Source organism: Amia ocellicauda, chromosome 2 (assembly GCF_036373705.1).
Source record: "Amia ocellicauda isolate fAmiCal2 chromosome 2, fAmiCal2.hap1, whole genome shotgun sequence".
Taxonomy (NCBI): domain Eukaryota; kingdom Metazoa; phylum Chordata; class Actinopteri; order Amiiformes; family Amiidae; genus Amia; species Amia ocellicauda.
In genome coordinates, this window is record NC_089851.1 from 41,553,523 (window position 1) to 41,581,224 (window position 27,702).

Below are 27,702 nucleotides of genomic sequence, written 5' to 3' on the forward strand. Positions count from 1 at the left end.
ACTTTTGCACAGTAATGTGTGTGTGTGAGTGTGTGTGTGTGTGTGTATATATATATATATATATATATACACATACACACACACACACACATATACATTGCATAACATTGACAAATCACAGGCCAGGATGTACACCGGTAAAAGAAGTAGGAAACGCTCCTTTTCGTTGCTACTGATCTCGTTTCATTACGCTCGTATGACCTCCTCCCCTTCCCCTAATGAGTCCCGACCTTGCTTGTCAGTGGGCTCCCGGGAACGCAGCATTTAAAAATATCTCCCCGAGTTATAATAGGATTTTAATCAAGCTTCTAATCTATTAACTTTCGCTTAGGTCCCCGGTGGCGACCCACAATGTCAAGCAGTGCATTTCTTTGGCGTCGTGTCTGCGCTAGAGAACCTGTGCAAGGGAGCCCTGGTGGTGATATTAAGTACAGTGAGCACGCCCGTGTCATTAACGCAGCAGAGTTTAGCCCTAATTAAACCTTAATATGATGTCAATTTAAATTAAGAAGGCCAGTGTGAGTGGGCTTTCTAGGCCTGGATGTTGCTAATCTTAATCAGCAGCCAGAATGGAACATGAAATCAGTTTTTTTTTTTTTTCTGATCCCCCGTTTTTTTTTCCTCCCCACTACCCCCCCACCCCACACTCTCTGAAGTGCTGAAATGACAGGGAACAACTGACATTATAAATTAGAAATATTAAACTCCATTAAATTAATGTGCATGACCTCAGCTCTCTGTAAAGTACTCTATATCACTTGTGTGGAAATGAGCTGAGGCCTGCACATCACACCAGACCTTGACCCTGAGAGGTGGTGACATTCAGAGCACCTCCCCCTACACACACATGTCCCCCACCACCCCCCTCCCCTTTTATGGCTGGCTCCATATTCTCCTGCTCCATAGCGGTGCTGGAGCAGAGTGTACGCCAGCTGCTTCCAAAAATAGTCACCAGCACAGCACGTCCGTGAAACGGCCTCTCCTGGGTATTCTTCTTCAAGTAATCTTGCGCAGGGATGGAACTGGAGCAATGTCTGTTTCTCTGTATGTCTGTCTCTCTCTGTTTTTGTTAAACGTTTATTCAGGGTCTGAGAGAGTATTATTTTTATTATTTTTTTGTGGAGTTACAGGGTTTGGATTGCTGATTTTGTGGTTTATAGTGTGGGTGTTGAATGGTTTGTGTTTTTTTAGGGGGGATTTTTTATATTTTTTGTGGGTTTAATGGTTTGAGGGTGGGGGGGTAAGGTTTGGGAATGTTAAGGTTTGTTTCTTAACTATATGTAGCTGTTTTGTACATTTTATTTGTTCTTTTTATTCAGTGATTAGTTAAAATTGGTTAAAAGTAAAAAAATGTAAATCAGGATAAATTAATAAAATCCAGTCAACTTTCAGGTCTTTGCTGTTAAATTTGCAACTTAACCATTTTGGGGAGTGTTTTATGCAATTTTGTACTACCATTATTCAGGTTTCCATCCAGCCTTTTTTGCAATAAAAGTCCTGTAGAATAAAAAAACAACAACTTTACAACAGTTTTAATGGAAACCAAAAACGTCAAATGAATTTCATAAACATCGACCAACAGTTTTTACGTTTGACAGGAAGATTTTTCGTACGTCGATGTAGTCCGTTATGTGACAAATGCAGTGGAAATTGGTTTTACCGATTTACTAATGCCTTTTCGAACAAGTTTGCAGTTATGTGATATGATTTGGTCAGGTGTCTGCAAAGGGTAAACTGAGAAGATGCATTATTTTATTAAAAATTAATGCTGAATTCCTTAATGTGAAGTGGGGGTTTTAAGAAGTTGTTGGAATCATTATGGTTGTATTTATAAGTAGGTGTATTCTATAATTTTAAAACCTCTTTACAGGTTGTAAGTAGCCAACTATAATGTCAATAGCCTACAATAATAATATTATTGTTATTATTGTTAATAATATAAAACAACAAATTTTATTTTGATTAGCTATTATTATTATTATTATTATTTATTATTATTATTATTATTACTCTGCGCAACTTGCCAACTTTTAGAGTGCAATGGCTGTGTTTTTGGGTTGAAACTGGAGGGTGGTAGCTTGGCATTCTCGGCCCAACAGGGTCCAATTGTTCGGCACCAACTTTTGAAGGGTGGCGTAAACATTCTGAAATGTCCATTACCTGCATCATGATCATATGCATAAGTACTACTTTGTTTCTCTGCTGTTGTCTTCGGAAGATGACATGAACCGTGGTGATCAACTTACACATAAATATGGACAACTTGCCCAATATTAATAAATAATCAATTTTGTAGGCCTTGGGCTAGCTGGCCTGCCATCAGGAGTAGGCTACAGGTCAGCAATCAGTGACTACGTTTTGGTCATATTTTATACTGTCTGTAATTGAGTGGCCAGCACAGTCACCGGTTCTCAACCCTATTGAGCTATTGTGGGAGCAGCTTGACCGTATGGTATGTAAGAAGTGCCCATCAAGCCAATCCAACTTGTGGGAGGTGCTTCAGGAAGCATGGGGTGAAATCTCTTCAGATTACCTCAACAAACTGACAACTAGAATGCCAAAGGTCTGCAAGGCTGTAATTGCTGCAAATGGAGGATTCTTTGACGAAAGCAAAGTTTGAAGGACACAATTATTTTAATTAAAAATCATTATTTCTAACCTTGTCATTGACCATTTCCTATTCATTTTGCTATATTTCCTAACTAATTTCATGTATGTTTTCATGGAAAACAAGGGCATTTCTAAGTGACCCCAAACTTTTGAATGGTAGTGTAACTTTCTATTCTTTATGTAACTTTACATCATGACAGGTTCATAGCAAAAACATGTTTATAAACTACAATGTAAAAGTCTATTTCTCTGTCCATCCTCTGCGTTCGAACCAGTGCGCTCTGGAGCAGCGTGTAATCTGACACCTGTTTTATCAACTGAGTCACAGGGCTGACGGTCTTTGGATTGGCTAGATATTCATAGAATCACAGTCTGCGATTGGGTTAAAAAAAAATATAAGATCTCTAGGCTGATGACAGATCCATAGTATTTCTATTGGTCAGTGCCATCCCCATGTTCTGCAGCTGAGCATTGCAGCAGCCAGGAAAGACACGATGTAAACAAACTGCACATGGTTCTTTTCAGCTGAATCTCAGCTACGCAGCAGAAAGAAAAAGGCATGTCTCGATCACAAAAAATTTCCCTATAAATTAATACATGCCCTAATTTTGGTCAGATCCACCCAATTTCAGTTCAAAGGGTTAAAAGAACGATATGTCACAAACATATGCTGCGTGCCAAGAACTTTAAGTTTGCTATTTGTTTAAAAAAAACAATCTTAAATTATCATTATCAAAAGATTGATGCACAGAAAAGCGTCTTCTCCTATCATAAAAATACAAATTACTTTTACAAACCTAAAATAGTCTACAATCATAAAAATAAGATGACTGTGATAGGGGGGAAAAATCCCAAATGGATTTTCCTGTTTAATTACGAGGGTTATTCTCCCAGCACTTGCTCATAGACAACCATAATCACACATCTCAATCAGTGTATTTGACAGAAAAAGGTTTACCCACGTAAGTTTTATATATTTTTCAATATGTTGAAAAATAAGAAGTAGCTCCACGTAGTTGTTTAACTGTTAATTCATTAATTGATTAATTGAAAGACACAAATAATTGTCATATAAAACATATAGGCACAACACTTTAATCCCCACGGCAGCTGTGGACTGTGTTTTCTAGGACCTTAACATGCTCACAACGTTCACAGATTAACTAATCCAGGAAGGCAATCATTCTACAAACCTGACACTGTAGTGGCCACATGCTTTGGTGTTGTTGGTGCCCTAAAAATGGTCTCTTGGTTTTTGTCCCCAATTCAAGTGCTTTGACCAATTGACCCTTAACTCACTCCACCTCCAAATTGCTTGACTAGATCACCTTTCCTTCCATCTATTTACTATAACCAATCAGCTGTACTGAATTAAGTTCAGTTAAGGTGAATGAAAAACAAAAATCTTGACTATCGATAATTCCACAGCTGTTGTCCATGACTATTCGAATAATGCAATGTGACAATTTTTGCAACTGCAAAAAGTTCTGAACTTTACTTTAAAATATTTATCTAACACAACGACTTTTTTTGTTAAATAGATAAACATTAGGCTATGTAAAAATACCATCCTGTTAGAAGACGCACGGAAATGACATAATAACAGCATTAAGCAGACCTGTCAATTCTCACGCATCTGTCAGACTCTTGTATTATTATTGTCTGCCGATATTTTCACAACTTTTTGTTGTCGTCACAATTTCAAGTTATCTATAAAGGTGACTATTGTTGATAGTTATATTTTGCAATTACAGCTGTAATTGACCGACCAAAATGTTTTTCTTTTTCAATTTTTATTTAATTTTCATTCAATGATAGTTTAGCAATGTGAGCTGCAATGAAAATGCCTTAACATTAGTGTCCTTTTGGCAACATTTCCCAGTCATAACAGCGAAATTCAAAATGTATTAGATCTGTCTAGCTTATTTATACAATCTAGTTATATTTTTGTTTTCTTCTCATTAATTGACTGCTGCAGTGGAATGAAAACACATTAAATACACCAGTACAACACATGTGACAGCTTTTACTTAATTTCATTGGTGGCTCAAGTGTAGTCTCAAGCGTCTTACAAGTTCAACCTCATGGGTTTATGATTGGATTGTTTACAAAAGTCAACAATTCTTCACAGATCTAGCCTCTTTTCATTTCAAAGTGCAACAGATTGATGCATTTAACTGTTCACATTTAAAAATAGATCTTCTGGGGGGGCATGCCCCCGGACCCCATTAGAGAGTGCATGGTCACCCACCACAGTTTCCAAAAATCCTGTGGGAAACACTGCATCGTATTGAATAACAGAATATAATATTTCTCACAAGCAAGTAATTTGTTACAGAACAATTGCACATTATAATAATTAAATATTGAACGTGTCCAAATACTTTTTACATTCCATACTAAGGAATTCCACACTCCGCAGCTTTACTGTCAGTCCTTCTGTCCCCAGCCCAATCCAAATTATATTTTATAAATATCTTGTAGTGAAGAAATTATTATTATTTTGTTTCATTCTTTTCTTTTGCTTTGTATGTGCTGATTACACTTTGCCCCTGCGAAGGAATCATTGTTTCTCTCTTGCTTGCGGTTGTTCTACCAGTGTGTTTATTGCTGTATGGTTCTGAAATATTCTATCAATCTATCTTTATAGAAATTTTATTGTCATCAATATTTTTTGTAATATACACTCACCTAAAGGATTATTAGGAACACCTGTTCAATTTCTCATTAATGCAATTATCTAACCAACCAATCACATGGCAGTTGCTTCAATGCATTTAGGGGTGTGGTCCTGGTCAAGACAATCTCCTGAACTCCAAACTGAATGTCTGAATGGGAAAGAAAGGTGATTTAAGCAATTTTGAGCGTGGCATGGTTGTTGGTGCCAGACGGGCCGGTCTGAGTATTTCACAATCTGCTCAGTTACTGGGATTTTCATGCACAACCATTTCTAGGGTTTACAAAGAATGGTGTGAAAAGGGAAAAACATCCAGTATGCGGCAGTCCTGTGGGCGAAAATGCCTTGTTGATGCTAGAGGTCAGAGGAGAATAGGCCGACTGATTCAAGCTGATAGAAGAGCAACTTTGACTGAAATAACCACTCGTTACAACCGAGGTATGCAAATGCAAAGCATTTGTGAAGCCACAACACGTACAACCTTGAGGCGGATGGGCTACAACAGCAGAAGACCCCACCGGGTACCAGTCATCTCCACTACAAATAGGAAAAAGAGGCTACAATTTGCACAAGCTCACCAAAATTGGACAGTTGAAGACTGGAAAAATGTTGCCTGGTCTGATGAGTCTCGATTTCTGTTGAGACATTCAGATGGTAGAGTCAGAATTTGGCGTAAACAGAATGAGAACATGGATCCATCATGCCTTGTTACCACTGTGCAGGCTGGTGGTGGTGGTGTAATGGTGTGGGGGATGTTTTCTTGGCACACTTTAGGCCCCTTAGTGCCAATTGGGCATCGTTTAAATGCCACGGCCTACCTGAGCATTGTTTCTGACCATGTCCATCCCTTAATGACCACCATGTACCCATCCTCTGATGGCTACTTCCAGCAGGATAATGCACCATATCACAAAGGTCGAATCATTTCAAATTGGTTTCTTGAACATGACAATGAGTTCACTGTACTAAACTGACCCCCACAGTCACCAGATCTCAACCCAATAGAGCATCTTTGGGATGTGGTGGAACGGGAGCTTCGTGCCCTGGATGTGCATCCCACAAATCTCCATCAACTGCAAGATGCTATCCTATCAATATGGGCCAACATTTCTAAAGAATGCTTTCAGCACCTTGTTGAATCAATGCCATGTAGAATTAAGGCAGTTCTGAAGGTGAAAGGGGGTCAAACACAGTATTAGTGTGGTGTTCCTAATAATCCTTTAGGTGAGTGTACAGTGAGGGGAAAAAAGTATTTGATCCCCTGCTGATTTTGTACATTAGCCCACTGACAAAGAAATGATCAGTCTGTAATTTTAATGGTAGGTGTATTTTAACAGTGAGAGACAGAATAACAACAACAAAAATCCAGAAAAACGCATTTCAAAAAAGTTATAAATTGATTTGCATGTTAATGAGTGAAATAAGTATTTGACCCCTTCGACTTAGTACTTGGTGGCAAAACCCTTGTTGGCAATCACAGAGGTCAGACGTTTCTTGTAGTTGGCCACCAGGTTTGCACACATCTCGGGAGGGATTTTGTCCCACTCCTCTTTGCAGATCCTCTCCGTTTGGCAACACGAACCTTCAGCTCCCTCCACAGATTTTCTATGGGATTAAGGTCTGGAGACTGGCTAGGCCACTCCAGGACCTTAATGTGCTTCTTCTTGAGCCACTCCTTTGTTGCCTTGGCTGTGTGTTTTGGGTCATTGTCATGCTGGAATACCCATCCACGACCCATTTTCAATGCCCTGGCTGAGGGAAGGAGGTTCTCACCCAAGATTTGACGATACATGGCCCCGTCCATCATCTCTTTGATGCGGTGCAGTTGTCCTGTCCCCTTAGCAGAAAAACACCCCCAAAGCATAATGTTTCCACCTCCATGTTTGACGGTGGGGATGGTGTTCTTGGGGTCATTCCTCCTCCTTGAGTTGATGCCAAAGAGCTCGATTTTGGTCTCATCTGACCACATCACTTTCACCCAGTTCTCCTCTGAATCATTCAGATGTTCATTGGCAAACTTCAGACGGGCCTGTACATGTGCTTTCTTGAGCAGGGGGACCTTGCGGGCCCTGCAGGATTTCAGTCCTTCATGGCATAGTGTGTTACCAATTGTTTTCTTGGTGACTATGGTCCCAGCTGCCTTGATATCCTCCCGTGTAGTTCTGGGCTGATTCCTCACCGTTCTCATGATCATTGAAACTCCACGAGGTGAGATCTTGCATGGAGCCCCAGACCGAGGGAGACTGACAGTTATTTTGTGTTTCTCCATTTGCGAATAATCGCACCAGCTGTTGTCACCTTCTCACCAAGCTGCTTGGCGATGGTATTGTAGCCCATTCCAGCCTTGTGTAGGTCTACAGTCTTGTCCCTGACATCCTTGGACAGCTCTTTGGTCTTGGCCATGGTGGAGAGTTTGGAATCTGATTGATTGATTGCTTCTGTGGACAGGTGTCTTTTATACAGATAACGAGCTGAGATTAGGAGCACTCCCTTTAAGAGAGTGCTCCTAATCTCAGCTCGTTACCTGTATAAAAGACACCTGGGAGCCAGAAATCTTGCTGATTGATAGGGGATCAAATACTTATTTCCCTCATTAACATGCAAATCAATTTATAACTTTTTTGAAATGCGTTTTTCTGGATTTTTTTGTTGTTATTCTGTCTCTCACTGTTAAAATACACCTACCATTAAAATTATAGACTGATCATTTCTTTGTCAGTGGGCAAACGTACAAAATCAGCAGGGGATCAAATACTTTTTTCCCTCACTGTATATATTCTTTTAGTGATAATTTCAATACATATAAATTATATTCTAATCTTCATTTATATGCTTGTAGAAATGCTGTACACTAAATGTATGCAATATGAATAATAAATGGAGAAAAGTTAAGCACCTGAAATTGAAGATTCAGATTCAGAGAAATTACTAGACCAACTTGATTCTCTCAATCATGACAACGTGAGACACATTTGACAGAATTACCGAACAGTTTTGAATTTTCAGTATCCCGTGCAGCACTAGTTGAAGCAAATGAAGTCACCTTGGAACAAAACATCTGATAAATGGCATCATCAAAATCCTCTAGATCTGAATGAATTTGCAGAGGAAGAAAAGATAATTTAGTGCTCTGCAGCAGATGCCCAGCATGACAAACTGATAAACATTCTTTCCTTTGGCCTTTTTATTGCCTTTTCTCAGGCAGGGGTGTAAGAGCTCTCCTGTTCCCTTGTTTCTTTTCAGCACTGTTACGTCAGCCGTGTTCACAGTCGGGGACAACGTGGTTTCTGGTAGTGACGATCGCACAGTGAAGGTCTGGGACTTAAAGAACATGAGATCTCCCATAGCAACCATTCGAACGGACTCTGCCGTCAACAGGTGAGCAGTCAGACAGGACTAGGGGTGCCCGTCGCTGCATTAGGTTTAATACAGTGCAACTGGTGGTTGTTTATTTTCACCTTACAGGTTATTTTTATTTAGATATGTTAGGCATTTATGCATTTTAAGATTTATAAAGCAGTAAAGCAGATTGTATCCAGTGGCCTAAGAATTTGAAACAATCACCTAGGAAGAAGAAGATGGAGGAAGACGCTTCCGTGCAGGAGTTCTATTTTTACATTCTGAACGTGCATTGACGAAGTGTCCATAACTCGAATGTCACTCCTGCCTAATAAAACGTGTGTTACTTCCTTAAAGAGACTGTCCCTCTAGTTATAAAATCATGGTTTTCTCCATCTTTTGTGTTGTTTTAGTGTAAGACATATAGCACTCTTCCAGATCGATCATATAAGCAACTTTTATAAATGTAACATTTACCAAATAATTGCGGATGACAAACCTAAGCATGTTTGCTCTCAAAGTGTGTTCAGATGTGTCATGTTATTACTTCCAGGATAGCACAAAATCTAGGCACTGCCCAGATTTTTCTTCGCCATAATAACTGTTATCAAGTCAACCGTGCTTTAGCATCATGGTCTTACTCCTCGCTAGTAATTATAGTTTCCTTTAACAACATTAAGTGTATGTGCCCACAGCTGCGGGAAGAATGGCTGCAGGTCCTTTATTCTTTTCAAAAACATTTTTTCCTTTCCTTCCCTTTTTTATCTTCCTGTTGATCATGTGCATTAACTCCATCCCGTGCGGTGGATCTCCTTGTGTGTTTTCAGGATCAGTGTCTCTGTCAGCCAAAGAATCATTGCTCTTCCCCACGACAATCGGCAGGTCAGGTTGTTCGATATTTCCGGAGTGAGGCTGGCTCGCCTCCCGCGCAGCAACAGACAGGTAAGACCATCAAACGTGAACAAGGCCAGACTCGAAGGCAGAGTCCACAGCCACAGTTACATCTGTAACGGGACCTGTAGAGCCACTGTTCTTTCTTTCCCAGTTTTTATCCCTGCTGAGCTCTGAATTGTCTTAATGGGACTTTATTAGCAAACGTGTCATCTGTCATCTCCTCTCAGTGTGGTTAAAGCTATCGCTAAAATCCGTAGTGCTTTAGATGCCCAGGTCCAAGGTCCAAGGTCCAAGGTTGATGAGGATAGGTCCCACCCAGGCTGCTGCTGCTTCCTTGCAATCAGCATTGGTCTTAAAGCATCGGATAAACTTGTGTAGAACACAACATACACTCACCTAAAGGATTATTAGGAACACCTGTTCAATTTCTCATTAATGCAATTATCTAACCAACCAATCACATGGCAGTTGCTTCAATGCATTTAGGGGTGTGGTCCTGGTCAAGACAATCTCCTGAACTCCAAACTGAATGTCTGAATGGGAAAGAAAGGTGATTTAAGCAATTTTGAGCGTGGCATGGTTGTTGGTGCCAGACGGGCCGGTCTGAGTATTTCACAATCTGCTCAGTTACTGGGATTTTCATGCACAACCATTTCTAGGGTTTACAAAGAATGGTGTGAAAAGGGAAAAACATCCAGTATGCGGCAGTCCTGTGGGCGAAAATGCCTTGTTGATGCTAGAGGTCAGAGGAGAATAGGCCGACTGATTCAAGCTGATAGAAGAGCAACTTTGACTGAAATAACCACTCGTTACAACCGAGGTATGCAAATGCAAAGCATTTGTGAAGCCACAACACGTACAACCTTGAGGCGGATGGGCTACAACAGCAGAAGACCCCACCGGGTACCACTCATCTCCACTACAAATAGGAAAAAGAGGCTACAATTTGCACAAGCTCACCAAAATTGGACAGTTGAAGACTGGAAAAATGTTGCCTGGTCTGTTGAGTCTCGATTTCTGTTGAGACATTCAGATGGTAGAGTCAGAATTTGGCATAAACAGAATGAGAACATGGATCCATCATGCCTTGTTACCACTGTGCAGGCTGGTGGTGGTGGTGTAATGGTGTGGGGGATGTTTTCTTGGCACACTTCAGGCCCTTTAGTGCCAATTGGGCATTGTTTAAATGCCACGGCCTACCTGAGCATTGTTTCTGACCATGTCCATCCCTTAATGACCACCATGTACCCATCCTCTGATGGCTACTTCCAGCAGGATAATGCACCATGTCACAAAGGTCGAATCATTTCAAATTGGTTTCTTGAACATGACAATGAGTTCACTGTACTAAACTGGCCCTCACAGTCACCAGATCTCAACCCAATAGAGCATCTTTGGGATGTGGTGGAACGGGAGCTTCGTGCCCTGGATGTGCATCCCACAAATCTCCATCAACTGCAAGATGCTATCCTATCAATATGGGCCAACATTTCTAAAGAATGCTTTCAGCACCTTGTTGAATCAATGCCACGTAGAATTAAGGCAGTTCTGAAGGCGAAAGGGGGTCAAACACAGTATTAGTGTGGTGTTCCTAATAATCCTTTAGGTGAGTGTATAGTCATCTCACAGTTGAGTTGCTCAGAATAAAAACCCTTAGGAAGTCAGTGTTACATATATATGTCACAGGCTGGGCAAAAAAATAAAAATAAATGTATATACACTCACCAAATGTTCCCAGAGCAGACTGATAATGTCACACTGGGTCTCCTAAGGGATATTTACAGCTCCATCTAATGATTTAGAAAATAAAAAACCTTAAAGCAAGGGCTTAGAGAATAGATAGAAATGTGTAATCTGTGGTGTTACTTGAAGGGACATCGACGCATGGTGTGCTGCTCTGCCTGGAGTGAGGACAACCCAACCTGCAACCTGTTTACCTGTGGCTTTGACCGCCAGGCCATTGGCTGGAATATCAACATCACTGCCCTGCTGCAGGAGAAATAAACACCTACTGAACAGGTCACTCACAAACTGCTGCCCTGTCCAAGGCCTTGTGCTGATCTCGGATCAATGTGAAACAATTTTTTTTCTGGGAGGAAGTCTTGTGTATATGTTGTACCCCACCCCCCCTCCTCCTCCTGCTCTGCTTACAATGTGCACAGTCTGCATGGAATGTATTTAAAGTGTGTGTTTTTTATTCTTTATTTCTTTAAAAAACAAAAAACGTCCCTGTTCTCCCCGTTACTGAGATGTAAGAGCTTTGTCCTGCATTTTGGCGTTTCTATTTTAAATAGTTATTTTATTAATCCTGATTATAAAACACTGTGGTCAGTAAATAATCCATTTCAAGCTCTGGAAGAAGAGGTAAAAAGTAGAACCGTGACTCGTGAAACTCTTCCTTGAAATGGATATCATTGCTTGAATAAAGGATGATGTCACACATCTGCCCTCCTCCATCCCTTTACCCATCTTGTGCTTTTGATGTAGACTTTATGGGATTAGGTAGGAGCTTCGCAACAGTATATAGAAGCTCTGTCTTATGTTAGTATGCTCCTCAATTGTCTGTATATGGTGCAGGTATGTACTGGCTTCATGAACATTTATCTTAACCTGAGGCAGGTAAGGTTCGTCTGTTACACAAGTCAAATTTTATACTTTCACCATAGCCATTGTAGATAACTTGACTGTCAAATTGGGGAAAATAAAATAAAACTGTAGACCGAGCCTATGCCATGAACGTAGGGGAAGGCATTACTTCAGGGAGAAAAGAGAGGAGCTGGCTGTTACAAATAGGGTTTCTAATTGGTTAGGTTGAGGAACTGTTACTGCACTCCCGAGTCCCATGCAGTGAGATTAAATCTTCAGTGCCCTTCTTTGCACTTGGAACAAATGCCTTTTTTCTCATAGTGATCTTGCCCTGGGAAAATAGTACCTAAACACTTCAGAATATCCTTCTGTATATTAGAAGTAAAAAGTCTCTCCAGAATCGGTGCCCGTCAATATAAAATCAGCAGTATAAAATACCGCCAAATTGCTGTGATTCTTATATTAGGGGCCCAAGATGATTTTGATTCATGTCAGTATCTCAGGTAGTATCAGATTGCTTGTCTTGAATAGTGACAGAAATCGAAACAACTGCCCCCCGTTTTTTTAAAAACAAAACAAGTTACTGTGTCCAAGAAACTAGAAAGTATGTGCTCAAAACTGAATCTGTACCATCACTGGTTTCAGACGTACGTTTTTCCCATTTACACATATTTAGAAACTGCAGTGCATATATAGATTTTCCTCATGAACACAATACATGCTTGTTTTTAATGAATTAGTATGAACAATAATTACATGGCTCTGTATTTTATCGTTAGCTCATTTCCAAACATCTTGCGTGAAGGGCCCACTTTTGAGTCTATCAGGAGGAAATCCCAAGAAGAATGATCAAAATACAGTTCAAATAGTCGTAGTAACCTTTGTATAGGCTTCATCCTATATTAAGCTAATTGAAAGTGATGTGTCCAGTGTGCCAGAAGTGTGGGTCTGTAGGGAGATGGAGTGCAGTGAAAAAGGAGGATTGTTGTGCGAGTAACTGTTGCTTGAAGTCAACTGCATTAGAAACTCCTGTTAATTGTGGTTTGTTTTCATTGAAAGCAAATGCTGGCATAAACTCTTATGGGGGTTAATCTGTGATTATCACTACTGTTACATATATATGCTAACACACAGACAAAACATATGTATGTATGTATTTTCCTGTGTGTTAGTATGCCTTGCCGAAAGCTTTGTTTTGCAGTTCTTACTTTTAAATGATCTGTTACTTCTAGTTAATTTCACTTTTTATGTCACAGATATTCAGGCACATTGGGGATTTTTTTATGTATGTGTTAGACAGGCTAGTTTAATGTGACGTTTTGATCTCCTTTAGTATCACCAGTGCACCCAACAGTGAAAGTAATTGCCTCACTGATACTCCAGGACTCTACTTTCTTACAATCAATCTTAAGTATATGGAAACTGTTCCTTTACAAACCAGATCAAAACCATTATGCAATGTCTCACTTTAGAAGCTAAAAAAATGCATTCTAATCTAGCTTTAACAAACTCAAACGTAATAAAATTTTCACTTGAGTTAATAATTGTACTGCTTTACTTGAATTAAATGTATTCCACCGCCACTCTTAATTAAAAAAATAAACTGTTGGGATTTCTTCAAGGTTCATGCATGTGTAGCCCTGCTAATTACTTGGTTCAGTCTTTTAATATATGTAAGTTGACACATTTCTGGACATTAAACTGTTTGCTGTATTCCTTCTCAAATGACTGGTCTGAAACTAGTGATCATCACTGGGTGGCTGATATTTGTGGTCAGCAGATTTTGAAATTCCAGGTATTTGTCAAGGGATAGCTTTGTTTACTCCAATAGCTAAGGTCATGCATTGTCTTCACCATATTAAACAGTATTTTACCACATGTTTAAATGCTCTTTTCTAATGTATTTCTTTCTTTAGAACTTTTTTAGAGGAAAGTTAAATTAATGTATAGGTAATTTTTGCCTTTTTTTTTTTTGCAGATTTCTTTGGTTTTTTGTTTTCCACTGCTTTTGTACAGAAGTGTTTTGGAAAGTTACCACATCACTTGCCTTCTTGTAATTTACTTGTAAAAACACTGTCCTAGTGGAAGAAACATTGAAGTAAACTGCTTATGAGTAAAATGTATCTTTTTTTTGCCGATCAGAATAATATGTGGCTACCCACTGCCAAATATCATTCTCTTTTCTATCTTTTCTTATTTTTTGTGAGATGCACTATTTAGTTTTCCCTGTGGTGTGATTTTAAACCTCTCTTCTCACAAGCCACATTATTCCAGTTCTCTCCATCTAGTTAAAGCCCCTGATTGTTTTCTTGAGTCTGCACTAAGGTGATGCTTTTACCCTGAGAAAAGATCCATTTCATCCTTAAATGACACCTGATGGTTAATTGGCTTTATACTTTTAAAACTGCTGGCCACATGTGGAATGTTTAGTTTCGAGTGTGGTTTTGTTATATCGTAAATTTACCAGACAACAGGTTTTCAAAATGACTTGGTACTCAAGACGGACATGCAGACTCCTGAAACGCATACAATCATTCAAAAATTTAAATAAATAAATGTCCAACGGAGATGAAAAAGATAGAAAACGGGGAAACTTTGCTGTTGAGAATAGCAAAAACAGTATGTGGGTACTTTCACTGAACACCATTGTATTATCTGCTTTTGCAAACGGCACATTTTAGTGTGAAAGTAGTAGCATCAGGAAGAAACGAGCTTGTAAAACCTAATAAAATATGCTGATTTTTGTTTCATTTATTCAACTGTCTTGTCTTCCTCAAAACATTATCCTTTAGATTGGAGAGAACGCTCAGAAGTTCATGTTGTAGAGGAAATGAGTAATTTGTAAGTATTTAAATCAATAAAGCTTGGCCAAATCATAGACTGGAAGAATAATAAATAAATAAATCTAACTGTCATTTATACAGGTTGATTTGTATGTGGACATTTAATGATCGGATCTATTTCCTGTTTAAAACTCAACAGGAGTTTCTTTGCTTTCCAATTGTTAGTAATACCTACAATTTAATTTCTTCCTATTAACATTAAATACAAAAAAAAAATGTCTCTTTGCTTTAAAGTGAGAAATAAAACGGCACTTTTGAGCTGCACTTTGTGGTGTGCAATGCAGTACGTTAATGCTTCAACATAATGCAGGGGCAATTTATTGTAATAAAATTCGGGCAGAAGCACCAGTCTGAGGGCATAGGGCCACCTTACAGGACAGGTGACCTTGCATGTGTCTGCAACCCTTTGTGGTGCAAGGGGTTCTCCCCCAAACTGTTGACATCTTTGGATAAAGCTCAGCTCCTTTTCATATCAAAGCATGGTGTTCTTTTCTTTGAGAACTTTATTGAAACTATTACAATATCAAAGCCTGCAGACTGCCTGGAGGACCGGTGTGGATCACTTGTATTATAGTAATTATTATTATTGTCCTGATAGGTTTTCCTTTTAATAGGATTGATTGATATTGTATTGAGTGATTTGCAGGGTCTACCCTTCAGTAGATAAACATTGATTAACTCTTTATTAATACCATGTGGAATACTGCCGATAAGTCTGGGTGGCAGACCGCCAGTACTGCAACCCAGGCTGATTGCCAGCTCTTATAAATATAGGTGCAGATTATCAGTAAGCAGGCAATGATGCATGGCCTTTTATCAGTCACGCTATCCAGTCCTTAGTGGTCGATTTTATATCTAAAATACTTCAGATTCGGGTGGCTTTAATTGATCCCTGAGAGAAGGCCCAGTGGGTTTGAAGGCAGGAGATTGATTCACGAGTGTCAGGAAAGGAGCAGCCAAGTCCCGAGTGCCACTGCATTTCCCATTTTATAAAGTTGTCTTTGTGACATTAAGGGAAATGTTTCTCCAATCGCACTGAGCAAGCTAAACGCTGGGTTACCTTTGATTCATGGTTTCCAGTACAGAAGTCCCCATTGTCCAGCCTACTTACGGCGCATTGTGTTTCTCTGTCTGAGTGCTATCAGATGTTTCTGACCTGCAGCTCTCGCATAAGTAAATAAGTGTCAAAACTCACCTATTTTAGGTATGTCACTGAACATTTCTTTTGGTTAGTTGACAAACCTAAAATATTATGCACCTGATATTCAAATTTCCGTGTAAAATGTGTGCCGCTTGCCATGCGACTTGGCCAAAAAAGGAGAGATTCAAAAATGGTGCAAATCTTTGCGCAACATTGGAATATAGCATTTTTTTCCTGCCTCCACTCCACAGTGCGCTCACAGCTTTACGCAGTTATTGGATGAATGCGCCACGCAAATATCACACAAAAACTGGCATATTCAGTCTAATTAAGGCTGTCACGCAATTCAAATTTGATTACGCTATGCGCATGTTTATTGTCAGCCCGGAATACATTTGCATCTCATGTTTCCAATTACCGAGTCATTACCATATGTTAATAAGCCGCGACATTAAAGAAACAGGACTCTGCAGGTGGATGAATGAAGGCAGTGCTGGACAGAGGCGAGTGCCATGTTTCACTGTATTTTTTTAATATATTTGTATATATTAGAAGTCACATCTGGCATCAGTCCACACTATGCAGTGCACTCGAGTCTGGACACATCCCGAATGCAGACCTCCTCGGTAATATAGTAGTGCACATCTCTATGCCATTGTCCAGACAGGCAAACAACGATGCTCATACATGTAGTATTGCAGTACAAACACAATATTGTGGACGTAGTATATTTTGAAAATACAGTGCTTACAGTGCACAAAGGGGATGATTTGTTTATTTTGTTATTAAATTCATTGCATATTTGCATGTCCTATTATTATTATTATTATTATTATTATTATTATGTTTGTTTTTGATTTCTTACATTTAAGTTGGCGAATTCGATTAATGATCCATGAGTCTAACTGTATATCAATGAGTTAATTTTTCGTTATCTTATGTGCTAGGAGTTAACGTTCCCTTACCGTGTTAATGAAATGCAATTCTAATTATGAGAAGCTATTTAAAAGCCTTATTCATCGCCTTTTAATTGTTCATTCTCGTATAACTATATAAAAAAAAAAATACAGTACTGTGAAAAAGTTTTAGGCAGGTGTGAAAAAATGCTGTAAAGTATGAATGCTTTCAAAAATAGACATGTTAATAGATTATATTTATCAATTAACTAAATGCAAAGTGAGTGAACAGAAGAAAAATCTACATCAAATCCATATTTGGTGTGACCACCCTTTGCCTTCAAAACAGCATCAATTCTTCTAGGTGCACTTGCACAAAGTCAGGGATTTTGTAGGCATATAGTCAGGGGCCGGTTGCATAGAACTATATTAGACTGGTCTAAACCATTAGACTGGTCTTAATTTGACAGTTAGACTAGTATGCAAGTTAGTCAGTTGCATAAAAATTAAGACTGACTAAGACTTAGCCTGAAAAGTTAGCCTCCTCACCCCCAGGCTATCTATCTTCCAATTGAAACCATTAACTGTCAGAAATAAAACATGGCCTTCCACCACAATCTTTGGCTGTATGAACACTGTTTGAGGAGAGAGAGAGTATTCAGGGATAGAAACAATCCACTGGAAGTGTATTCAGATACTGAGGTAATTGAAAGGCTTCGTTTACCAAGTCAATCTGTTATAAAATTAGCAGAAGAACTAGAGGATACATTGAGGCCTGCCACAGGCAGAAACCATAGTGTCCCTGTGTTGTTACAGGTCTGCTTGGCACTCCGATTTTGTGCAATGGGTTGTTTTTTAAATTTGATGGGAGATTTCGTAGGGCTGCATGAACCCACAGCTACAGGGTTTCAGAGCAACTTGCAAGAAGACTGCCAATGTTTCCTGTTGAGTCCTCTGTTCTGAACAGAATCAAAAGTGACTTTTTCTCAATTGCTGGTTTTCCTAATGTTGTGGGAGCAGTTGATGGGACTCATGTCAAGATACAAGCTCCATCTGCTGATGAACACCTGTATGTCAACAGGAAGGGGTACCACAGCATAAATGTTCAGGTGATCAGTTTAGCATCACAGATCATTATCAACTGTGTGGCACGCTGGCCTGGTTCAACCCATGGATCTCGCATCCTGAAGCACTCTGTTGTACATGAAGCTTTTGAAGGCGGTACATTACCTGTTATACTGCTGGGAAGACGGTGCATATCCGCTGAAACCATGGTTACTTACACCATTCATAAATCCAACCAATGAAGCCAAAACGTGCTATAACACTGCTCACATAAAAACAAGGAATGTGATAGAGAGGTGTTTTGGTGTGCTGAAGAGAAGGTTCCACTGTCTACATGGAGAACTGAGGATGGTGCCTAAGCGAGCCTGTAACATCATCTGTGCTGCTCTAGTCCTGCATAATGTTGCAAGGTAAGAGCCAATGTGCCTTTATGTTAATTCTCCCTTAATTCTGTTTCAATGTATATTCAAGTTTATATGTTTTTTTTTTTTTTTATAAAATAAATATATAATTAAGTTTGCTAACTATCCCTGAGTCCAGATCACGAAGACTTAATATAAATTAGAAAAAGCACAGGCCCTAGTACTGATCCCTGTGGAACTCCACTAACAACCTCACTTCAGTTAGAAGCGACTCCTCTAATCGACACCCTCTGTTTCCTACACATCAACCAGTTCATAATCCATCTACTTACATTACCCTGAATGCCTGCAGCTTCCAATTTGAGGATCAGTCTTTGGTGTGGAACCTTATCAAAAGCTTTTTATAAATCTAAGTATATCATATCATATGCTTTCACATGATCTACAGCTGCAGTTAGTAAGACATGATCTGCCTCGTCTAAACCCATGTTGACTATCTCCAAGAATATGGTTTTCATTAAGATCCTCCTCGATTTTTGGTATCTTTTTTTTTTCTTATGTATGTATGTACAGTGAGGGAAAAAAGTATTTGATCCCCTGCAGATTTTGTACGTTTGCCCACTGACAAAGAAATGATCAGTCTATAATTTTAATGGTAGGTGTATTTTAACAGTGAGAGACAGAATAACAACAAACAAATCCAGAAAAACGCATTTCAAAAAAGTTATAAATTGATTTGCATGTTAATGAGGGAAATAAGTATTTGATCCCCTATCAGTCAGCAAGATTTCTGGCTCCCAGGTGTCTTTTATACAGGTAACGAGCTGAGATTAGGAGCACTCTCTTAAAGGGACTCTCCTAATCTCAGCTCGTTACCTGTATAAAAGACACCTGTCCACAGAAGCAATCAATCAATCAGATTCCAAACTCTCCACCATGGCCAAGACCAAAGAGCTGTCCAAGGATGTCAGGGACAAGACTAGACCTACACAAGGCTGGAATGGGCTACAAGACCATCGCCAAGCAGCTTGGTGAGAAGGTGACAACAGTTGGTGCGATTATTCGCAAATGGAAGAAACACAAAATAACTGTCAGTCTCCCTCGGTCTGGGGCTCCATGCAAGATCTCACCTCGTGGAGTTTCAATGATCATAAGAACGGTGAGGAATCATCCCAGAACTTCATGGGAGGATCTTGTTAATGATCTCAAGGCAGCGGGGACCATAGTCACCAAGAAAACAATTGGTAACACACTACGCCGTGAAGGACTGAAATCCTGCAGCGCCCGCAAGGTCCCCCTGCTCAAGAAAGCACATGTACAGGCCCGTCTGAAGTTTGCCAATGAACATCTGAATGATTCAGAGGAGAACTGGGTGAAAGTGTTGTGGTCAGATGAGACCAAAATCGAGCTCTTTGGCATCAACTCAACTCGCCGTGTTTGGAGGAGGAGGAATGACCCCAAGAACACCATCCCCACCGTCAAAATGGAGGTGGAAACATTATGCTTTGGGGGTGTTTTTCTGCTAAGGGGACAGGACAACTGCACCCCATCAAAGGGACGATGGACGGGGCCATGTACTGTCAAATCTTGGGTGAGAACCTCCTTCTCTCAGCCAGGGCATTGAAAATGGGTCGTGGATGGGTATTCCAGCATGACAATGACCCAAAACACACAGCCAAGGCAACAAAGGAGTGGCTCAAGAAGAAGCACATTAAGGTCCTGGAGTGGCCTAGCCAGTCTCCAGACCTTAATCCCATAGAAAATCTGTGGAGGGAGCTGAAGGTTCGAGTTGCCAAACGTCGGCCTCGAAACCTTAATGACTTGGAGAGGATCTGCAAAGAAGAGTGGGACAAAATCCCTCCTGAGATGTGTGCAAACCTGGTGGCCAACTACAAGAAACGTCTGACCTCTGTGATTGCCAACAAGGGTTTTGCCACCAAGTACTAAGTCGAAGGGGTCAAATACTTATTTCCCTCATTAACATGCAAATCAATTTATAACTTTTTTGAAATGTGTTTTTCTGGATTTTTTTGTTCTTATTCTGTCTCTCACTGTTAAAATACACCTACCATTAAAATTATAGACTGATCATTTCTTTGTCAGTGGGCAAACGTACAAAATCAGCAGGGGATCAAATACTTTTTTTCCCTCACTGTATGTTGCAGTACACATACAGCCATATATAAAAACAGACCGCTCCACACTTCCCGTTGTTAACTGTGTGCTGGTATGCCACTGTCTAGGATCTGTCCCCTGAAATTGTGCTGTGCTTGGCGTTAATGCCACCCTTTTCTACGCAGAATGGATTGTGCCACACAAAACAGGGTTTTGAATATGGCTAATAATGGGCGCAAACCTTACAAATATCTAGCCCTGTGAGTATAGCAGTCAGCACATCATTTATTATTAATATTGTTATTAGGAGTAGTAGTATTAGAATGAGGAGGATAGTGTTGTTACTCTGGGAAAAACTTTGTATATTAAACAATGTAGATATGTATGGATCTATATTCTATATATCTCTTTCTAGAGAAAGGCAAGAGACATCTACATTGTTATCTCTACAGAAGAACCTCACCATGTGATTTAGCTTGGTGATTTAGGTTTTCTCTTAAAGCATTTAAACGTTACCAGCAAATTGTATTGCACATTGCATTTCACTTTGTGAAACTATCAGTTTGTGATCAGAGGGTATCATTTCTCCTGATCAGTGAGAGTTTGGCCAACTTTTAATTTGATTCTGTTGCAAGGCATGATGTATAGTTATCTAGAAATGACTCTCTGTTAGATTACAGTTCAGTATCCCTGCCCAGCCAATGCCTAAGAAATTGTCAATTATGATGTTTATTGTACTGCAGACACCTGCCTTCAGGGAACTGGGCAGAGACTGCAGGCTGAAAATGAGTTATTTTTTCCTCTTTCTTTTTTTTCAGTATAGTTAATTCCTCAAATTCTCAGTTTGACACCTGTCACAGGATTTGGAAGATAACATTTTCCGAATGCATTTCTTTCAGGCAAAGGGATGGGCTGTGTACTATTTTGCAGTAAGTATCTGTGAAAGCAGTCATGTGACAAGAGTATTGGCATTTCTTCACAGCAAAGCTCTTTAGGCCATGGCCACCTAATGCCACCAACAGTACACCCAATGGCAGTTTTGTTGCTTTTATAGGTTATATAATCTATAATATAGATCTAGAAGGACATTGTTCTATAGAATAGGATACCACAGTATATTACTACAATATACTACAGTATACACCGATCAACCATAACATTAGGACCACTGACAGGTGAGGTGAATAACACTGATAATCTCGTTATCATGGCACCTGTCAGTGGGTGGGATATATTAGGCAGCAAGTGAACATTTTGTCCTCATAGTTGATGTGTTAGAAGCAGGAAAAATGGGCAAGAGTAAGGATCTGAGTGACTTTGACAAGGGCCAAATTGTGATGGCTTGACGACTGGGTCAGAGCATCTCCAAAACTGCAGCTCTTGTGGGGTGTTCCCGGTCTGCAGTGGTCAGTACCTATCAAAAGTGGTCCAAGGAAGGAAAATCAGTGAACTGGCGACAGGGTCATGGGCGGCCAAGGCTCATTGATGCACGTGGGGAGCGAAGGCTGGCCCGTGTGGTCCGATCCAACAGACGAGCTACTGTAGCTCAAATTGCTGAAAAAGTTCATGCTGGTTCTGATAGAAAGGTGTCAGAACACACGGTGCATCGCAGTTTGTTGCATATGGGGCTGCGTAGCCGCCGACCAGTCAGGGTGCCCATGCTGACCCCTGTCCACTGCTGAAATCGCCTACAATGGGCACGTGAGCATCAGAACTGGACCACGGAGCAATGGAAGAAGGTGGCCTGATCTGATGAATCACGAGTTCAAGGTGTTGACTTGGCCTCCAAATTCCCCAGATCTCAATCCAATCGAGCATCTGTGGGATGTGCTGGACAAACAAGTCTAATCCATGGAGGCCCGACCTCACAACTTACAGGACTTAAAGGATCTGCTGCTAATGTCTTGGTGCCAGATACCACAGCACACCTTCAGAGGTCTAGTGGAGTCCATGCCTCGACGGGTCAGGGCTGTTTTGGCGGCAAAAGCGGGACCTACACAATATTAGGCAGGTGGTCATAATGTTACGGCTGATCGGTGTATTTATATTAAAACATGAGTATTCAGCAAAAACACTAATGTACTATGTGTAAACTGTACTAGTTTTTAAATGGTATTGTAGTTTTTCATACTGGTAGATAAAGGTATTAATTAAAAAATGCATAATTCAAATTACACCACTTCATATCCACTTCATAATTTCAATTACACCAATAAATCCGGTATAAATAAATCATACAGTACACAGCTTTTCTTTGTAATATAAACAACTACCTAATCTACGTAGTACCATTTTCAGCTGTGTTGTGACGTATTGCAGCATTAGGTTCTGACTATTTCTGGCCACTGGCACTTTTGTTATATGTCAGAAGTTTTTGAACAGTGGGGTTGAGGTTTTCTGGGCTTTGTGGAACCTTTTTAATTGGCCTTATTTTCAGATACGCTCATCAAGTCCAGATGCAGAAAAAAGCTGTTGTTACATTTTTTATTTTCCTTTCTTTTCTTTTTTATGACATGCTCATATTACTTTCAAATTAACTTATCAACTGAATTAATTGCATTAATTTCTTTAGAGACATTACAAAAGTGCTGAGGTTTTCCTTTTCAATTCTGCATTTTTAAAATGATTTGTCTTGCACCCCCTTCTAGTTCTTAGTATAGTGTTATGATTCTCCAAAGATAGGTTAGCAGCTCCCAGACACCCCCTCCTGTCTCAGCTCTAAAAAAACATGTTTATGATTGAGTTCCCACTGAGAATTGAGGCGGACTGATTTACAATTTCAAACGCTTTGCATGACAGCAGGATCTTCATACATTGAATAGGAACCCTAACAGGTGACTTCACCCTAACATGACCTCAGTTCTGAACAGGTCACCATGAGTACGTCATTAGGAGGCTATGTCATTATTCTAATAATTCAATTCAAAGATGAGAAAAAGGGATCATGTGGGTATATTTAAATATATAGCATGTGTATGGGTATAGATTTATGGAAATAAGCAAACACACACACACACTCATTTAATGTATGTGCAATTTTCAAGTAAATTTTTGAATGTATTTTATTCAGCATGTGAATGGTTTTCAGGAACTCTCATTTTGTCTAAAAGAACTGGACCTTTTTATGTGACAGGTTTAGCAAATGTATTATGGCTTTTTTTCCCTCTCTATCATTCTGAAAACTGGGAGAATGCCTTTGTGCAGCACCAAACCTGAGGGATTTACTACGATTTACTACGAAACAGCAATAGGGTCTGCAGGGCAATAATGTTTGATTTGGTCTAGCCACAGGTTTCAAGGAACAGTCCCTGAAAGAGCAGCTTTATGCTACCAGGACTGAAGAGTTTGTGACGAGTGATTTAAAGATTGCAGACGTAGCTTAAGATTGATGCAGGATGGAAAACATCAAATGGGTTCTATTCCTTTGCAAAATGCAGGACAACACAGTGATTAGGTTTTGAATTGTTTTTATTCACTTAAACAGAAACATTCACTTATAAGGTATCACTGAAGTGCAATTTACAGACCTTAGCAGCATATTCATATATTTAAATTCACATGTTTTTCCAATTTTTACAAATATTACAAATGTACATCCATTAATACAGTATTGCCATTCAATCATGCCTTAGTATTCATTTCTTTATCTGTGATCTTCTCTGTGCAAGTTTTCTCAGTTTCACACTTCTAAAGGTGATGTGAATCCATTTACTTGTGTAAAAGAACGGAATACGTACAAAATAAATGCAAAGAGTAATGTCTGCCAATCTAACTGATGAAATAATGACAAAATTGGGGAAAATATAAATATTGCACTTAGTTTGTAGATGGTACACAACTGCAAAAGGTTTAACTAAGCAGTATCTCTAAAATACTGTCACATCTTATCAAGGGTGTATTTTATTTTCTCTACAATAAAAAAAAACTGAAAATCTGTACAGGAGTACAAATAATATATGTATACTAGGGAAATCCAAAGAACATTGTTTCTAGATGAAACTAAATTATATACCCATATAAATTGTTTATAAAAGCTTTTCATATACCCGCAATTTTTTATTTTGTCCTTCACAGCTATTGTACATAAATATTTCCAAGAAGCAATCTTGTTTTATTAATTTTACCTTTCTGGCTAATATATATACATACAGGATGTCCTTTATAAAAGAACACACCCAGGATTATTATTAGTAGTATCATAATATTCTGGTGACCAGAATAAGTTTTGATGGTGAAACCCAGCAGACCCATTCAGTATTGTAATATATATCTATATCTATAGATATATTTCTTTTAAAAAATTAACATTTTACGTTTGAAAGGGAATCTCACTTTCTGTCTCCTTATCTGTAAATCTAACATATAAAGTAACTCTGCAATGTCTTTGCTCCACATTTACAAGGAATGGATAAAAGGTAATTATCGTATTGCATTATTGGATGTATTATTATTATTATTATTATTATTAAGAGACAGGGCAAAAAAGATAACTCACTGAGTTGGACCACTAGATGTCACTGCCTTTTAATATAAGTAGTCAGCAATACACTTCTAGGCTTCTGAGGCAAAGTGACTTTGCTAAATGGCCGGACACATTCAAACTGAAAGTCATGGGCACGCTGTCCCTTTTACACTTAAGAATGAGGAATAACAGACAGTCTGGAATAAAAAAAAATATGCTTCACTAGGCAAAAAGGGAACCAAATGTACCTTAGGTACATTGGTACATTAAAAAAAATATATAATAATGGAATGAGGTAAAACGTTTTGCAAATATATATATATATATGGGAAGGGGTGCGACTGTGACGTTGGCAACATCAGTGAGTTAAGGTACAGTGGGATGCTTTAAAAAAAAAAAAAAAAATATATATATATATATATATATATATATATATATATATAATAAATCGCTCATTGGCATCGCAAGGAAGGATATTTACTAAAGCATGAGAGTAAATACACTACAAGACATGTACTTACAGTCTAGTATGACTGGGTTATCACACGGGCTTCCTTCAAGTATCTGCACTGACTCGATGTTTTCCCCTTTTTGAACTGAGAAATGTGTTAGTCCTAGATGAGGACTGAGTGATGATCAGTTGGTTTCTCCCTAGTTTATGTGGCTCTGTCCAAACCACAACACAACACAACACAACTACAAACTCATAGAAGGCGGCTACAACGAAATGTGCCCACTGGGGTTAGGCTGTGTTTGTCTGCTTCACAGTGCACGAAAGCTGGACGTCACCAGGCTTCCCAAACATGTTCTGTCCTCAGCTGCAATGCCTGCACCTCAGGCCAGAAGGGGTCAGGGCGGCCAAGGGAGATGAACCATAAGCTGTCCCTGTGAGAGCGCAAACACTAAGCATTTCTGAAGGGTTCTGACACTCCTATAATGTCTCGATACACCCAGTCGTCTTAACCTCAGTGCTGCCCTTTGGAACACAAGATCATTGATGCTGAAATCTGCTTGAAATAACACGTCCTGTCATTTATTTTAAACACTAGGATATGTGTGTTTTATATACAGTGGCCGTGGCATTTATTCATACCCTTGATAAATTGTAACAAAAAGTTTTTTAACAGAAGAAATGCAAGTGTGCAGTTTTTTCCTCCAATAAATACAAATATGTACTTTACTAACAACACAGCACAGAGAAACCTCATGTTTTACAGATAATGACATGTTTTTCACATCCCAGCAATCGGTCAGGAGGGATTTTTGCCTGGCATTTCTCCTTTGTTTTACAATTTATCAAGGTCTGAATACATGTGGAGACCATTGTACATATGCACAACACCCAGCAGCATAAATCTGAAAGTAAGTGATTTCAATTCCAGCTGGATGAAAAAACTGGACTAATCAAGCACTGGAGCCGAGAACAGACTTTTTAAAATTAATTTGCATGACGGTACTCACACCTGTTCCTCAAAGTAAGACCTTGTAACACCCTCTACTGATTTGATTCAATCCAACTAACCTGTCCACCATCTTTGGCACCTCTGAAGGGTCCCAGACGAGCGACGGGGGAATACCATATTGAAGAAACATTAAAAAAGCAAGGGAACCCAAGTTTTGGTGAGAAACCCCAGGTCTCACTGTTCACACTCTGATGGAAGCTACTTAACTATCTAAGATGGCATTTAAGCCACACCCGTCAAGTGTCTTTGTTTTTGAACTCGCACTCAGTCGCTCCAATTGGTGTGAATTCCGGTGACGGACAGAAGGAAAAGCACAAAAAAAAAAGCATGAATGAGGCGGGAGTGTTAAAACAACAGCTGTGGGAAAAAGGGGAGTCAGTCTATCTTCCTAATTGTAACATACCTGAGGCATGGAGGTGGGGGGGTGTTAACTGACTGTACTGTGGGAAAACCCAGACTGCAAACCACTACTGCGATGGCCAGTGAGAAATAAAAATCAAATACAAGGTAACTGCTTTCATTCACTTTGGTGAAGGTTACATGCCTTTTGAGACCCTGGTATGGAGATGGGATTGTCAAAGTGCGAACACTGTCATGATCGAATCATCTTCTTCCTTGTTTTCTTGGCTTGCCAGGATATGCAGGCCGGTGTGGAGGGATGTGTCTTGTGTGTGTGGTGTGTTTGTAGGGAGTTGTGGGTGGAAGGGTTGGTCCAAGGGCCTGTTTGTAACTGTTTGGCCACTCCACTGAACTGCTTTATTTCTCTCTTGGTCTCTCAGGCGACACTTGTCATTTTTACACAGGCAGCAGAAACTGATCTTGTTCAGGTGGTTTTCTTATCCAGGTACCCAGTCCAGAGTCCTGCAGTGATTTATACAACTGCTGCTTCACTGTTTGGTACGTTCTTGCCGCCAGCTTGGCTTCGCAGTACATCAATGGCATTTCCCCATGGTTTGGCACTTGTACGCTCAGCTGTGGAGAATGGAGGGGGGGTAGGGTGGGGGGGGAGAGAAAGATAGAGAGAGCAAAACAAAACGAATGAGCCGGCACAAACAGGACACTTCAACAGCTGTGTAATCTTCCCATTTAAATTTCACAAGCAATTTAACATTCTCGGGGTGCTTTTGTGCATTTTCCTTTGTTTCAACAAAAAAAAAAAAAAAAAAAAATGAAAAAGCAAAGTAAAAGAAAAACACAAATGGAATATATATATATATATTCTGTTCTTGAGATTATTTTATGAATAGGA

General features: G+C 39.5%; 2 protein-coding genes across 2 annotated transcripts in view; one reads left to right on the forward strand and one right to left on the reverse strand.

Moving 5' to 3' along the window:
• The window catches only part of wdr37 (WD repeat domain 37), a 55,553-nt gene extending 40,693 nt beyond the window's left edge, over positions 1 to 14,860 (forward strand). Inside the window, exons 12-14 of the mRNA XM_066723858.1 lie at positions 8,531 to 8,665; positions 9,454 to 9,568; positions 11,393 to 14,860. Coding sequence (XP_066579955.1) covers positions 8,531 to 8,665; positions 9,454 to 9,568; positions 11,393 to 11,524 — 382 coding nt within the window. The 3' untranslated portion in view covers positions 11,525 to 14,860. The remainder of the gene's footprint in view (positions 1 to 8,530; positions 8,666 to 9,453; positions 9,569 to 11,392) is intronic.
• A 10,582-nt stretch (positions 14,861 to 25,442) lies between these two features.
• Positions 25,443 to 27,702, reverse strand: part of adarb2 (adenosine deaminase RNA specific B2 (inactive)) — a 73,805-nt gene continuing 71,545 nt past the window's right edge. The window contains exon 10 of the mRNA XM_066689991.1: positions 25,443 to 27,425. Coding sequence (XP_066546088.1) covers positions 27,249 to 27,425 — 177 coding nt within the window. The 3' untranslated portion in view covers positions 25,443 to 27,248. The remainder of the gene's footprint in view (positions 27,426 to 27,702) is intronic.